The sequence below is a fragment of the Cibotium barometz genome, chromosome 62 (genome assembly GCF_041138505.1).
Source record: "Cibotium barometz isolate CiBa-2024 chromosome 62, ASM4113850v1, whole genome shotgun sequence".
Lineage (NCBI taxonomy): Eukaryota > Viridiplantae > Streptophyta > Polypodiopsida > Cyatheales > Cibotiaceae > Cibotium > Cibotium barometz.
This window is the reverse complement of record NC_141107.1, coordinates 22,295,243-22,310,626: the sequence shown is the minus strand read 5'-3', so window position 1 is coordinate 22,310,626 and position 15,384 is coordinate 22,295,243. Positions and strand designations below refer to the sequence as shown.

The window sequence follows — 15,384 nt, the reverse complement described above, 5'->3', positions numbered from 1 at the left end:
AAAAAGCTTGTTGATTGTATGGTTCTGATTTCGCCTTCGGCAATCTCCATTTCCTTGATGACTAAGAAATTTCAGCCTTTTCCTACAAAAGAATAGGGTTGATCTTTCCCTACTCTCTCTCTCTCTCTCTTCCCATACACACTTTCCTTTGTTGTGCTTTTCCTCATAAACTCTCTCTCTCTCTCTCTCTCTCTCTCTCTCTCTCTCTCTTTCTGTCCTTGTTTCCATATATATATTCTCTATCTCGGTTTTTCAATACCCCAATAAAAGAGGCGTTGGGCTCAGTGCTGAAATTTGAAGCCTTTACAATACATCAAAGCCCTTCAAATCTTCTAGAGCATGCCTCCTGGAAAATAGGGTTACAAAAGAAAGCCAAAGAATGGCCACTATTTTGAAAATCTCTATATTTTAGATATAAGTTTATCTATGCCTTCAAATTCAAGGAACGTTTTTTTTACCGTTCTCTAGAAGGAAAGAACTTGAGAAAGGGAGCGACTCACAAAGGAGAACGAGAGAGAGAAAGAGAGGGGGAGAGCAAATCGGCTATGGCGGACGAGCGGCCGGAGTTCCCTCCCCAGCTCAACCTGGACGCAAAGTGGGATGCCTGCCACGACATTGCGCTGCGCCGCTTCTTCTATTCTTCCATGGCGGGAGCAGCCTCAAGCCTCCTCTTCTTCAGTAAGTGCAAAAGCGTCTTTTTTTCTTGTATCATCAGTTGCAAATGCTTCTTTAGCGTTTAGGGTCTCAGTAAGTGCAAAGGCTCCTGATTGCAGTGCTTCGATGCCCGCACGTTGGAATTCTAATACAGCTGGACACTCCCTGCATTAGAATTCCAACCGGTTAGGTAAATCTGATTCTCAGCATGCCATTATCTTTTGGAAACATCAACGATCTGTTGTTTTTTTAGATAAATGCCGTGTCCTACAGCAGAATGCTTTGCACTTCATGTGTTCATTACGCAAATGTATGGGCAGTGCCCATTATCTACAGATTGGGGAAGTTGCCCAGAAATCAGAGTTCCAAAGTCAAAGGTTGCCCAAAAAGAAGGAAGGTTGGCCAGAAATTGGACCACCATGAAATGCGTGGGCAGTGACCAGTGAGATTATCAGAGTTCTAGGTCTAAGGCTTTAATTTGGATATGTGCTGTGTTCAGGACTTCTGAACACCCAGGCTGTTGACACAGTTAGTGCAAATGCAAGTGCACATACATACCTGTTGGAGGATGTCGTGTTCTGATGTGTGTCATGTTCCTGGTCGCCGTTCTTGCTACGGTTTTCCGCAGGAAGTGCCTCATCATTGCTTAAGGTAGGTTTCAATTTGATGATGCGGAGGAAGAGTGCTGGGTGTTTTAATTGGGCAAATGGCAGAGATCCTTGATCCCTTGGGCATTTGGTATGGATCAGAGTCAGGGTTGTTGAAATTTCAATGTGAAGTTGTAGTTGATTGTGGTTCTTTGTATGGTTGTATGCTCTAAGGTTGTTTTGAGTACTGACTTGTAAAAGGTTAGGAACACTCTGGAATGATTGAAAAAAGTTGTGGAGAAGATAAGATGTGGAAGCCTAGAGAGAGAGCTAACTAGCTCACTGCAAGCATTAATGGCTACTCAATCATCAGCATCTCTTATGTGCAATCATGAGGTTGATAGCCAGCAAAAACTGCACACACAGTAGAGAGTAAGAGAAATTAAAGGCATTAGCTTGCATACCACCTCTCAGTTCCATGTACTGTCTTGTACCAGAGACAATAACAGGTGGCTCCCTCGAGCTCGACCTCTATAGAGCAAGGCAGATCTTCCGGCAGCTCCACCCAGGCCATCCTCTCTCATTATCCTATGAAATAGACGAAAGCTTCTTAAAGCAGTCTCCTCTTCAAAGCTCACAGGATCAGGTGGAGGTTGACACCTGGCAATTGCAGCTAGACAATTACTTTGACATGTGGCAGCCCTTTGACGGTAGGATATGGATGGCCTGTGGTCAAGGCAGAAGCAGTGTCACATGCATCCCGCACTTGGATTACGTACAAACAAGTGCAAAGACCTGAGGCTGAACATTGTGCATTTTGTGAGCCCTTGTCTACAGGTGAGTCTCTGATGCTTATTAAATGTATTGTCGGGCAGCACCAGATGATTGAGTCGAGTCAGTCTTGATGATGTCTAGGTCGGCGTGGGTATGAATAGTCAATAGGATTTACTAACTCCAGCCATAGAGAATGGTAGGATGCTTGGGCAGGGCGGCCAAGACATTGGGCAGCCCATGTGGACGCATGGGGCATGGGCACAACCCTCGAGGGTGACCGCCTTGTGTGCACCCATAAATGGGTTTATGGGACTGGTTGACTACACGACCTTAATTGGGTTGGCCCGACCAGCAGGCTGACCAGACGGCCCCTCTTTCACAGGGGCGGCTTAAGTGCCCCCCCAAAAAGAGAGAAAAATCATCTTCACTGGATCTCATGTGCAAGCCAAAAAGGCTGCCAATCCTACAACAGATCCTGGCTTAGCGTGAGTTCTAGTCAACGTTATTTTTTTGAGGGAAGAATGCCAGGTTTAGTCTAGCGGCAGGATTAGTCCAGATCAGCCCGTTGTATTGGTTGTAACCTGCAACAGTATCAGAAAATACACCATTCGTGGTGTGGCGGAGGTTTCTCAGTTAAAAAAAAAAAAAACCACCAATGTGGTGCACTTTGTAGTATCTCTATCCCTCCCTTTCTTGAATAAAAATGAGTAAGTGTTCTAATAAGAAGTACAGACTTCCGCGCATGTAACATTGTTATTGAGCTTTGATCTGGTGAGCTATGCAGAAAAGAACCAAAGAAAGTTTTGTCTTAGTGGATGGTTTATTGAGTTTCGGGTAAGGACCATGTGCTACCCACTATTTTCTTAGTGGATGGTTTGTTTGCGCTCTGGAAAGATGGTTAAGCCTCGCACTATGAGTTAGTTGGAGGAGACTAGAGAGCGCAAGGAATTGGATGAATCGCATCCATATGTAAAGACACCTTCACACGGTGCGATTTGAAGCAATACGTCACTTACGGACGGTTAGTTGGTGGCAATGGTTAAATAGCTTGTCCAAGTTATGTTGGAGTTGAAGTCACCGCAATCTACCCTTGTGATTAACACTCCGAGGGGGATGCCAAGATGGAATGAGAGTGACAATGACATGAGTGAGCGAGAATGCAATACCAAATCTAGGAGCACAACGTCCACGTGAGGTTGATGAATCCCACCACATGTGGGCATTGGAGGCCAAAAAGGCTTGCTTAGCGGATGAGGCTCAATGGAAGATTTTGGAAGGCAAGTAGTAGGGTAGATAAGGAGCACCATAAGGAGGAACATGCAACGTTTTTTTGCACACGTACATAGTTTCATCGTAGCCGCCGTCACCGGTTTAGTCAACCCGTTCTTGGAGAAGGTGACCTTAAATAAGTATGATGGTAAACTTGATCTTGCATCCCTTCATTCTTGGTTGCATCGGTTTGAGTCTTATTTTTCTATAGTGTGTAGGTTGGATGGGGAAAAAGTGCCATTATTTAATGGTCACCTCACCATTGACGCTTGCATACGATCATAAGACTGGTTGAGGGCCAATACCGATGAAAATGGTATACTAGTGGGACGACCCAATGTTTGTGGATCTAAAATGTCGGTTTGTGCCACCATAGTATTTAGCTCATTTAGAAGTTGAGTCCCGTTTGTCAAAATACGCAGCGGAAATGATAACCAAACTTGAGACCACAAGAGCAAGTAGAGTGTAGAAAATAGACAGCACAAGAGAAGGGGAGAGATAGGCGTATAACTCTTCTCTATACACAAGATCCCGAGAAATAATTGAATGAGTACAATGTGGGGCAATGGGGCCTATTTATATGGCCCCATCATGCAGTCGGCCAGCACTAGTGGCCCTCACGACCAGGCACATCCAGTCGGCCAGCAGAGAAAAACACCACGACCCCTCTTGATGAAGTCGGCCAGCTCCTGGTACACATGAGTGCAATCGGCCAGCATCAACATCAGAGGCTCCTGCTAGCCTGTGGCAGCCACCCACATCATGGAAAAAATGGAAAAAAATGGGAAAAAAATACGGGGAGTGAGGAAAAATGATAAAACACCTATACAGGGCGGGCACACCCACAACAGAGGCCCTGGTGTCTGATAAAGACAGGAGATGACTTCTAACACCCCCTCTCGGCTCCTGGCTGTGAAACCAACCACAGGGAGCTGGGGTGCCGCCTGAGCAAATCCTGAGATAGCGACTTCGTGAAGAGGTCCACCGTACTGTCCTCCGTCGAACAGAACTCTAGCAAGATGTCATTAGCAATGATCTGTTCACGAACAAAGTGCCTCTGGATGACCATGGGTTCCTCCAGTGGAAGCCCAATCCTGCAATGCAACCTCTGCAACCTCACCACCTCACAAGAAGCATCACAAGCAGCCCGATACTCTGCCTCTGTTGTCGACAAGGCAAAAGATGACTGCCTCTTACTGCTCCATAAAACTGCTCCTGGGCCTGAAGTAGATCTCCTCGTGTCCGGATCTCCTCCCCAAACTGAGTCACTCCCATCATGGAGTCGGACTCCATCAATCAATCCTGCGCAGAAACCACAGGATACGCAATCTTGCCTCCCAAAGAGTCATCTGCAACCATGAGCTCAACAGCCTCATCAGGAAGCTCACGTCCAATCTGGTGTCTATCAACAAGATCAATGAACCATTCTACTTCTGAGTCAAAGAGGCATCACACTGCTCACAAGGATCAACACCTGTTACGGTGAAAAGTCCTGGAAACCTGCTGAAGACCATGCAAGGCCTTCTGAAACCTGTCAACCACCCCCTCTGAATCCGGAACCACAAAGCCTGGGGTATGCACCTCCTTCTGCAAGTAATCAACTGCCACCTACCTGGCTTTCCGAAAGGTCCCCGTGGAAAGAACATCCTCATCTACAGGAGGTTCTTTGTCTCGAATACTACGAGACATCAGAGCATAAGTGACCTGTTCAGTTTCCTCTGACTGACGAACACAAGAACTACCAACATCAGTACAGGAGAGTTCCTGCCAACTGTTGCCATCTACTGGCAAGCTATCCACCATCTGGTCTCAGAAAGCCTGTACCTGCAGCGTATCCACACTTAAGTGGCCATTACCAGACTGCCACTCATCACAAACCTGAGGACTTGGGAGAGAGTGCTGAAAGCTTGTAAACTCCATTCTCCACTCCGCCTTCCCAAACCATCTGGCTTGTTGCTTTGTCCCGGAGAGCAACAAAATGCTCATCAAACTCCACCTGAACTCCAGTCTTGCAAACCTGATGCACTGACAACAGATGAAAAGCAAGTGACGGAACATACAACACCCGGGAGGAATGCTTCCCCCCCTCTCTGCCATCGGGAACTATCTCCAACCTGCCGTCACTGTGAACTGGGATAGTGGATGTATCCCCAGTAAGAATGTGACCAGAATACCTGTAGAGATCCTGTAAATCCGAATGGGAAGGAGTCATGTGCCTGGAAGCACCACTGTCTAGAATCCACTCCCGAGTATCCGTTGCGGAGAATCCTCCAATCTCCTCCCTGCTCGAAGAAAATGAAACATCGGTGTCCATCACCTCCAGGTGCACAAAAGCCGGAGTTTTCATGATTGCTGCTGAGGAATCTTCACCCTTCTCGGTCTTCCGCTTGGGACAGTGCCTTCAATAGTGGCCTTTCTTGCCACAATCATTACAGGTCCTCTTTGCCTTTAGTTTCTCGTGGTCAGCGTCGGACTTCTTCTCAGAAGACTTCTTCGAGGAAGCCTTCCCTTTGCCCGTGTTACGGCCTTTCGACCGTTGGCCAGTTAAGGCCTCCGAACCTCCACCCTGAGGAGGGTTCGTGAATCGTTCCTCCTGGTCCAAGACCATGGGCACAAGCTCCTCCTGTGTGATGGTGCTGAGCCTGCCATTGGTAATCAAAGACGAGTAAAATGCTGAGTACAGCAACGCTATGGCCATGTCCTCTGACGATATCTCCTTCCCAGCCTGAAGAACTTCCCGCTGAAGAGCTTGCAGCTTGTTAATATGCTCCCGCATCGTCAACGACTTTGCAGGACTCATAACCCGTATCTGTACTTCCAAGGAAATCCTCTTCATGGACGATACCCTGTTGTAAAGAGAAGCCAAATGCTGCCATACACCTCTGGCTAGCGTCATATGCTTTACATGAATGATTACCTGTGGTGTGCAGTTGAGAAAGATAAACGAACGGACCCTGGCGTTGACACGATCCCACATCTGTGTCTGAGCCTCCCGGTCCTTTCGGATCGACGGTAACTCCCCTTCCTCTACTTCCGGCCGTGGAACCCCAACAATGACGAAATCAGCGAGGTCGTAAGACTCCAGAACAGATTCCATCATAACCTTCCATATGCCGTAGTTATTCCCGTCCAATTGACGGTCCACTGGGAACGTGGGGAGTGTCGGGAGCTTCACATGCTTCTCAGCCATCTCTAACAAATCTGCCATCGCGGGGATGTAACTGAAAAAGGGTGGGTGGGTGGGAAAAAAAACTCTAAACCTGCAAGTGGCTGTCCAGCGCTTTAGCCTGCCTTCCTCTTGCAACTTCTCTTCCCGAACAGTCCAAATGGTCCACCAATGAGCAGCGTAACTATCCCCCTCTTGCTCAGAAAACTCCCAAGATCTATCAAGAGCCTAGGGCTCTGATACCATGTCAAAATACGCAGCGGAAATGATAACCAAACTTGAGACCACAAGAGCAAGTAGAGTGCAGAAAATAGACAGCACAAGAGGAGAGAGATAGGCGTATACCTCTTCTCTATACACAAGATCCCGAGAAATAATTGAATGAGTACAATGTGGGGCAATGGGGCCTATTTATATGGCCCCATCATGCAGTCGGCTAGCACTAGTGGCCCTCACGACTGGGCACATCCAGTCGGCCAGCAGAGAAAAATACCACGACCCCTCCTGATGAAGTCGGCCAGCTCCTGGTACACATGAGTGCAGTCGGCTAGCATCAGAGGCTCCTGCTAGCCTGTGGTTAGCAGCCACCCACATCATGGAAAAAATGGGGAAAAAATACGGGGAGTGAGGAAAAATGATAATACACCTATACAGGGCGGGCACACCCACAACAGAGGCCCTGGTGTCTGATAAAGACAGGAGATGACTTCTAACACCGTTGTCTGCAACACAACCATGGAAAATCTAAGACTATTGCATCTAAACCACAACAATATGGCAGTAAAGCGGACCAAGGGGGTCTCTCTTGGTGGAGGCTTTTGGGAGCTTCCAGCTCCTACCCTATGGAGTCCATACCTAGGCTTGCACGCGATTAGAAAGTCAAAGAGGGCAAGGTACGAGGTCTCTTGTTCATAGCTTAGAGGACCTAGTATCATTGTGACAAAAGTTGTTTTCAGTGTCACATGCACCTTGCACTGAAATGCTATGTGACACATTGGCTAGAGACATTAGTTCAACATTTGTACAAGAGGCTTACCTTTTTGGGAACATTTTGTCATATGCCGTGACCCCATTGTGAGCCCTAGTCTGGGACACGTCAGGCACGAGCTACGTAGGTCAATCTTAAAAGCCATAGAATGTTTGCATGTGTCAGTTCTCTTACCCACTTGGAGAATTCATCAGATAAGTACATGTAAAGGTCAACCATAGTAGTATTTATTGCATTAGTAAGCATCTTAGGGGCATTTGCACATGGGCCATTCCCCGAAGGCAGGTCATTATGGGGGTTGCCTTGCATATGGTTCTATACACTCTATGCCACCTCACATGAGCATGTTGGCAAGCTTTCCTGCCCTATTCAGCAAGTTAGCCACCATTTGTGTATCATGGATATACCATGGGCACCGAGTTGGCAGTCTGCATAGGCTAACAAGCAGCCAGTCGGCCAGTACAGCGAGTTGGCTAGCACAGCGAGTCGGCCAGCACAAGGGACAAGCATGGATTAAGTGCAGCATTTAATGCTAATAAAAGCATTTTTCCCTTGTCCACAACAGGCCGACAGCCCCTGTAAACAGACCGACCAACAACAGATATCAATACACCTAGCCCATAGCTTAATTCAATTCATTCATCACAAATCAGTTCTCAAGCAATCAAAGAGCAGTTGTGTGAGCCTAGAGCCTCCGACCTCTTGTGCATACTTCCAGCAATCAACACTTTATTGTGCTACAGTCCCAAGGCTTCAGTGAAATGCCAAAGATCCTCTTCGGCATTCAGTCAACATATGTGCATCCCTCAATTTTGGGCTTGTATAGTGGTCATTGAAGAGTTATTCAAGGTGTCTTGGACAGCATAGCGTTCAGCCTGCATTTGGTCTACTTCGTCCTTGCGTTGGGCAGTCCTCAGTCATCATTCATTGTCATTGTACAAAGTTCTCGAAAGAAATACAAGCAAATACTCCTGCTTGCATGGTACTACACGAGTAAGAGCATCATCATCTCTTTCCCCTTCTTGGTTTAGGTATAACACCCCCTCAGTAGCTCTGGGAGCTACACATCTCCGATTGAGGAGCTGTCTTTGCGAGAGCAGAGCTATAGGACAGATATATTATCCTATTGGATAAAATTTTTTGTGCCAGATAATAGATTCGCGTTTCAGACGTGTTACGGTCCCCGTTTTGTCACTGTAGGATATTTTCGACAGTTTTCTGGAAGTTCTGGTAGAGAACTGTTTCTGCTTGAAATTTGGTTATTGTAGTGCAGCAGTGCATTTTGGAAGTGTAGACAGGGTTTGCACATGTATTGTTGATATTGGGTGTATGTACATGTACTTTGGTCACATTTGGTGACATAGGCTGTGCTGAAGTACCGCTGCTACAGCAGTTATAGGAGATACTGTTGTATTACAGGTTGTATACATAAGTTGTCTGTTTGCAGGTTATTTGATTGCTGCAGGAAAACATGTCTGACGGAATTAATCAGATTGTTAGTGAGAAGTTGGATAAGAATAACTTCCATGCTTGGAAGTTCAGAATGACCAATTTCTTAATGGGGATAAAGGATTTTGGAATTATGTAGAAGGAGACAATGAGGAGCCTCTAGAGTTATTAGAGAAAATGCCACTCCTGTAGATATAAAGACATTCAAGGATTGGAATCAGGGTGCAAGAAAAGTCATGTATTGGCTTTCAATTAGTGTCACAGACCCTATAATAGGACACATACAAGATGCAAACACTCCAGCAGTTGCATGGCAGAATCTGGTTCAGATGTTCTAGACTAACACAAAGGCAAGGAAGTTGCAGTTAAAGCAAGAGTTGCATACTGTAGAAAAGAAAAGCATGTCTATCAATGAATATGCCTTAAAGATCAAGGGCATTGTTGAATCGCTTGGGTCTATCAATGTATCAGTGGTGGAGGATGATGATTTGGTGAGTGTCTGTCTGAATGGGCTTGGCAAAAAGTACAAGCCATTCAAGACCTCCATTGCAGTTAGGGAGAATATTCCCAACTTTCGGGACTTGATATCTATGCTGATCATAGAAGAAAAGGCTTTAGGTGAGGATTCTTCTTCACAAAGTAAAAACACATCGGAACAGATCTTCTACTCTAATTCAGGTAGAGGCAGAGGCAGAGGCCGTGGTCGAGGCCAAGGTGGTGGCCGATAAGGAAATCAGAATTTTGGACAACAACATTCCAATGATTCACAGCAACAATCATACATAGGTGGAAGAGGCCGGTCTAGAGGCAGGGGAAGCCAAAGAGGCCGAGGCGGTTGGCAAAGAAATTAAAATGCAAATAGCATAATAGAGTGCTATTACTGTGGCAAACCAGGACACATGGCAAAGGACTGCTACAAAAAGCAGAATGACATTAAAGTGGGAAGTTGCAGCAAGGCAACTATGTATCATCTAGCAAACATGGAGGTGATGACAGAAGTGAGCAGCTGTTTGTGATGCAGCACATGGTTAGTTCCATAACAAGGGATGTGTTAAGATCTTAAGATATATGGTATGTGAATTTTGGCACCTCTAACCACATGACCAGTCATGCTGAGTGATTTAGAGATATGCAAAAAATGAAAAAACCAGGTTATGTGGAAATAGGTGATGATACTGCGCATCCCATTGCGCATGTTGGTAAAGTGCCATTGTCTATGCAGGATGGCAAAATGAAGTACTTGGCTGATGTACTTCATGTTCCGAATATTACAAACATAGCAGCTATAAAACGCGTATTTTATAAAAAATACTCGACGGGACGTTTTTTTGGATAAAAAACGTCCTTTTGAAAAAAAACGTGAGGTTTTTTTTTTTATTAAAAAATTTGCCAGGCTAACGTTTAACGTTATGCCTGGATTTTTTTGTGATCCGCGTGCGCGCTCTGCTGCTTCCCGAACCTGCACGCCCACGTTCACGCTCGCTTCCTCGCTGCCGCCCCCCTTTCTCCGGTACGGTACCCGGTACGTCTCTCTCTCTCTCTCTCTCTCTCATTCATTCATCTCTGCTCGCAGGGGGTCGTTCGCCCCTGCTCGCTGCTCCCCCCTCTGTCGCTTAGTTCGCCGTTCGCAGTGCTGGCCGCCGGTACGGCGCACTGTACTCCCGCATGTGTGTTCGGCCCCCTTTCCCCACCCACCCTTGCTCAGGCCCCCAAGGCAGCAACATAACTCTCTCTCTCTCTCTCTCTCTCTCTCTCTCTCTCTCTCTCTCTTTCTCGTCTCAATACATATTACATACTATCTACACACACACTCACACATGCATACTTATTACTACCTACAGGCTACGCAGGCGGCGGCACACTCACACATGCATACTTATTACTACCTACAGGCTACGCAGGCGGCGGCACTTGTGTGAGACACAACATGGGGAGAAAGAAATTAGCAGTATGGGATGAAGTGATCGAGAACAAGGCCGACAAAAATTGGCGGTGCAAGCATTGCAACATTGTCTACACCGGCAGTGCACCACGTGTTAGAGCTCACCTTCTCCACATTACTGGCCAGGGAGTTGATGTGTGTCCCAGCGACATTCCCGATGATGTCATTCAGAAATTGGGTGAAGATCCAAGTGTTGTTCGTGCCAGAAAGAGAGCCCGAGTTGAGGTTCAAGGTACGGCACCTTCCATCATAGATTCCTCCCAGACTTCACCACAACAGGATGTTCCCGCATCATCAGTTGCCGGTTCTTCTCGAGCTCTAGCCTCTTTTCATCCACATAGCGGTGGTGCACATCCATCTTTCACCCCAAGCCCTCCACCTCCAAATGTACCAAAGAAGTCTCTTCAACAAAGTTGGGCCAAAATCAAGCATGAGAATGCAAGACGAAGAGTTCGGCAATACTTCTTCGAGTGCAATGTGCCCTTTGACCATGCTCGCAAGCCGGCTTTTCTACACATGCTTAGTGCGGTGGCGGATGCGGGGCCCACATTCAAGCCTCCATCATATGAGGTTCTTCGCACCAAAGAATTGAAGGCAGAGGTCATGGACATTGAGAAGGAGCTAGCACCAATACGGGCGGCATGGGCAAGGTATGGGTGTACTATTATGTGTGACGGGTGGTCGGACACCAAACGCCGCCCACTCTTAAATATCCTTGTCTCTTGTTGTCTCGGCACCATGTTCTTGACTGTCATAGATGGCTCTGGGGAGGCACATACAGCTGAATTTATCTATGGGCATCTAAAGGCAGCAATAGAACAAGTGGGAAGCGAGAATGTGGTTGCAGTAGTCACAGATAATGCATCCAATTGCAAGGCTGCCGGCGCACTAGTGGAGAGAGACTATCCACAAATCAGTTGGGTTCCTTGTGCTTCGCATTCGATTGATCTTCTAATTGAAGATGTGGGAGCCATACCATGGGTGGCGGATGTGGTGAAGAAGGCTGAGTTTATGGTAAACTATGTGACAAGAAAGCAACGAGCTCTTGGTATCTATCGGGCAAATTGTGAGACCGAGCTCGCAAAGCCTTCAAGTACCCGCTTTGCCTACCTCTTCATTGTCCTCCAAAAATTGGTAAAATGTCGACGTGGTTTGCGGCGTATGATTACGGATGACAGATGGATTTCATGGGATGGTAGCCGCACCGAAAAGGGCAAAAGATTTGAGGATCTCATCTATGAGGCAGTCTTTTGGCATGATGCGGAGTGCATTGTAGCATTCATGGAGCCATTGATCGTCGCAGCACTACGCCTTAGCGACTCGGAGGGATGCACCATGGGCCTCATCTACGAGTTCATGGAGAAGGTGGGCACGGCCTTCAATGCAAGCAACCTCTTTGATGATAATAGGTATGCTACTTGCAAGTTGTAGGATGTAAGTCGTTCTTTGCTTTTGACTCTTGAGTCTTTTTTCTTATAATGTATTCTAGATTCTAATTTATTGTCTTTTGTTCTAACCTTCTATGTCAAAAGGATGGATGAAATCAAGGAGATATGGCAAACACGATGGGATTGGTTTCATCGTCCAATTCATGCTGTTAGCCACATCTTGCATCCACTTTGGAGACAAGATGCTCAGAGACATGATCGCGAGCTAAATGTGGGATGGAGAGAGTACACCACCAAAGTGGAGAGAGACCCAATAACGCAAGATCTTCTCGAGACCCAGCTTCTTCGGTTTCGCGACATGCATGATGTTGATTTTGGCTCACCACGAGCTAGTCTTCGAGATGCCCAGCTTAAACCTGTCAGTTGGTGGGAGAAGTATGGTGGTGACTGTGCCGAGCTACAGCGCATTGCTATGAGGGTTCTCTCACAAGATTGCTCCTCCGGCGCTTGTGAGAGAAATTGGAGCTTGTTTGCGGCCATACACACAAAGAAAAGAAATTGCTTGTTGCCTGCACAATTAAAGCGTCTTGTCTTTGTCAATTCCAATCTGAAGCTTCTTCGAAAGAGGGAAAAAATGAAAGCAATCAATGAGATCAATCCCGACACTTTCAAGGTTGAGATTCGCATGGAGGAGCTAGTGCACCCTCGTGACGAAGAAGATGAAGTGTGGGCTTTCCTTGCAGCAGAGAGAGCCTCTTTTGCACATCAGACTCGCACGAGGACCGGCACCATAGGCAGGGGCAGAGGCAAGGATAGAGGCAGAGGCAGAGGCAGGGGCAGAGGCAGAGCCAGGGGCAGGGGCCTTGAGACAGAGGCAGGGACAGAGGCAGAGGCAGAGCCCGAGCCAGAGGGAGAGGCCAGCATTAGTGATTGGAGTGTTAGTGAGGAGGATGAGCATGACCGTGACCATGGTGGGGATGATTCTAGCTCAGAGTCCGACTCTTGACTCTGATGAATGACTCATGAGTCACATTTTGTATGCCACATTCCAGTATCTACAGACTAGTGGCTCATTTTTATGTATGACATATGTTCATTGTTATTATGTTGCGGGCCACTTGCGGCTTCGTCCTTATTTATGTTAGGATTCAGGATTCAAGATTCCCATTTTGTGATTTTAGATTCATGAGTACTCAGTACATTTCATGATTATCTTGTATTCTCTAATCTCTTTAAGCATGATAATGATTCATAACTCAAGTCTCTCCTTGTCTTTCAAAATTAAAGTTTAAAGTTTAAACGTTCATAAGTTCATAAGTTATAACTCCAGTCTTGAGTCTTAAAGTTCAACACTTCAAGTTTCAACTTGTAACATGTATGTGACATGTCTCGACCAAATGTAATTAAACTAGTGTTTTTTATTTTTAAAAAAACGGCGTTTTTTATTTTGGCCCCGCGAAAAAGACGTATAATACGCGTATTATACTTTGCCGTATTATACGTCCCGTCCCGTACCTGGCTGCTATGATTACAAAGAACCTGGTTTCTGTTGGACAGATGGCTGAGCAGGGTCTGCAAGTGAGGTTTAATCCTCAAGGATGTTTTGTGGAAGACTTCAAAAATAAGTGTCGCTTGGTTACAAAGGATAACAGAAATGGTAGGATGTTTACTTTGGATGTGAACGTGCCTGAGATAAAGGCAGCCATGTTTGCGTATGGAATAGGTGTCATTGCAGATATTGACATATGACACAAGCGCATTGGTCATGTGAATGTACAGCGACTAAAGTCTATGTAGGTCCAAAATATTGTTGCAGGTTTGCCAAAGTTTAAGGTTGACGGTATGCATAAGGTATGTGAAGCATGCCAACTTGGTAAGCAGGCTAAACATGCTTTCCCACATGAAAAGCATGTCAGTGCAAGGCCATTGGATGTCATACATTCACATATATGGGGACCGACCAAGACTGCAACAATTACAGGTTGTAGGTACTATGTTACATTCATTGATGAGACCACACTAGGAAAGTGTGGGTTTATTTCATGAAGGAGAAAAGTGGGGTGTTTTCTCACTTTCAAAGATTTAAAGCCTTGGTCGAGAAGGAAAAAGGCATGCAAATAAAATGCCTAAGATCAAATGGTGGGAGCGAATATTTCTCCAATGAGTTCAGCGATTTCTTGAGAAAGCAGGGAATCAAGAGGCAATTTACGTGTAGGTACACTCCGCAACAGAATGGTGTTGCAGAAAGGAAAAACAGGCACATTGCAGAAGTGGCAATGTCACATTACTTTTGGGAAGAAGCAGTAGTAACTGCTGTGTACATTATGAACATGACACTCACTGCAGCTGTTCATGGTATGACTCTTGAACATAAGTTTACAGGCATAAGACTGGATGTGTCTCACTTGAAAGTGTTTGGGTGTATTGCATATGTACATGTTTCTGATGAAGTGAGAACAAAGTTGTATCCAAAGGCAGAGAAATGCATCTTCATTAGTTATGCTATGGAGCAAAAAGGTTATAGATGCTATAACCCTACCACTCGTGAGATGCGAGTAAGCAGAGATGTCTTCGATGAGAGGAGTAGCTGGTATGCACCAATAGTGAAGGCAACAGAAGATGCAGATGTAAGAAGTGCCGATGTCGCACCACATGTAGAGCAGCAGTCACAGGTGCTAAGTGGACCTGGGGAGTCCTCGAGCAGTGGATCCAATGTTAGCCCATGGTCAAGCAGGTTGAGGAATGATGCAGGTACACATGTATCACGGAAAGGGAAGGAAAAGGTAGATCAACCTTTTGTGCCTGATCTGTCAGCATGCCACTCATACGTGGATGGTGACTCTAGTGGCTCTGAGCAGAGTCTTGATGAGAAGTTTGGCGTTCCATCTGTGGTTACTCCTGATGTAAGGAGAACCAGGGCTGTTTTGAGGACACCTGGCAATGAAGGCAACAAAAGATGCAGATGTAAGAACTGCTTATGTTGCACCACATGTAGAGCAACAATCACAGGTGCTGAGTGGACCTGGGGAGTCCTCGAGCAGTGGATCCAATGTTAGTCCATGGTTAGGCAGTTGAGGAATGATGTAGGTATACATGTATCACGGAAAGGGAAGGAAAAGCTAGATCAGTAGGCCACTCATATGTGGATGGTGACTCTAGTGGCTCTG

At 46.2% G+C, this 15,384-nt stretch overlaps 2 protein-coding genes across 3 annotated transcripts in view; both read left to right on the top strand.

Moving 5' to 3' along the window:
• The first annotated feature begins 461 nt into the window (after positions 1-461).
• Positions 462-15,384, top strand: part of LOC147604252 (MICOS complex subunit MIC10-like) — a 47,531-nt gene continuing 32,608 nt past the window's right edge. The window contains exon 1 of one of the 2 annotated variants that reach the window (XM_086795740.1): positions 462-678. In XM_086795740.1, the coding sequence (XP_086651866.1) occupies positions 546-678 (133 nt within the window). In that variant the 5' untranslated portion in view covers positions 462-545. The remainder of the gene's footprint in view (positions 679-15,384) is intronic. The other variant, XM_086795741.1, reaches the window with a different exon arrangement.
• Positions 10,751-13,473, top strand: LOC147604254 (uncharacterized). Its single transcript, XM_086795738.1, has 2 exons — positions 10,751-12,238; positions 12,362-13,473. The coding sequence occupies exons 1-2, from the start codon at positions 10,815-10,817 to the stop codon at positions 13,221-13,223; spliced, it is 2,286 nt and encodes a 761-aa protein (XP_086651864.1). The 5' UTR covers positions 10,751-10,814; the 3' UTR covers positions 13,224-13,473.

Excerpts from the sequence above, each read along its gene's own strand:
- LOC147604254 (XM_086795738.1), top strand. The coding sequence starts at position 10,815 with ATGGGGAGAAAGAAATTAGCAGTATGGGATGAAGTGATCGAGAACAAG. Across the intron at positions 12,239-12,361 it reads AACCTCTTTGATGATAATAG|GATGGATGAAATCAAGGAGA; the intron begins GTATGCTACTTG and ends CTATGTCAAAAG.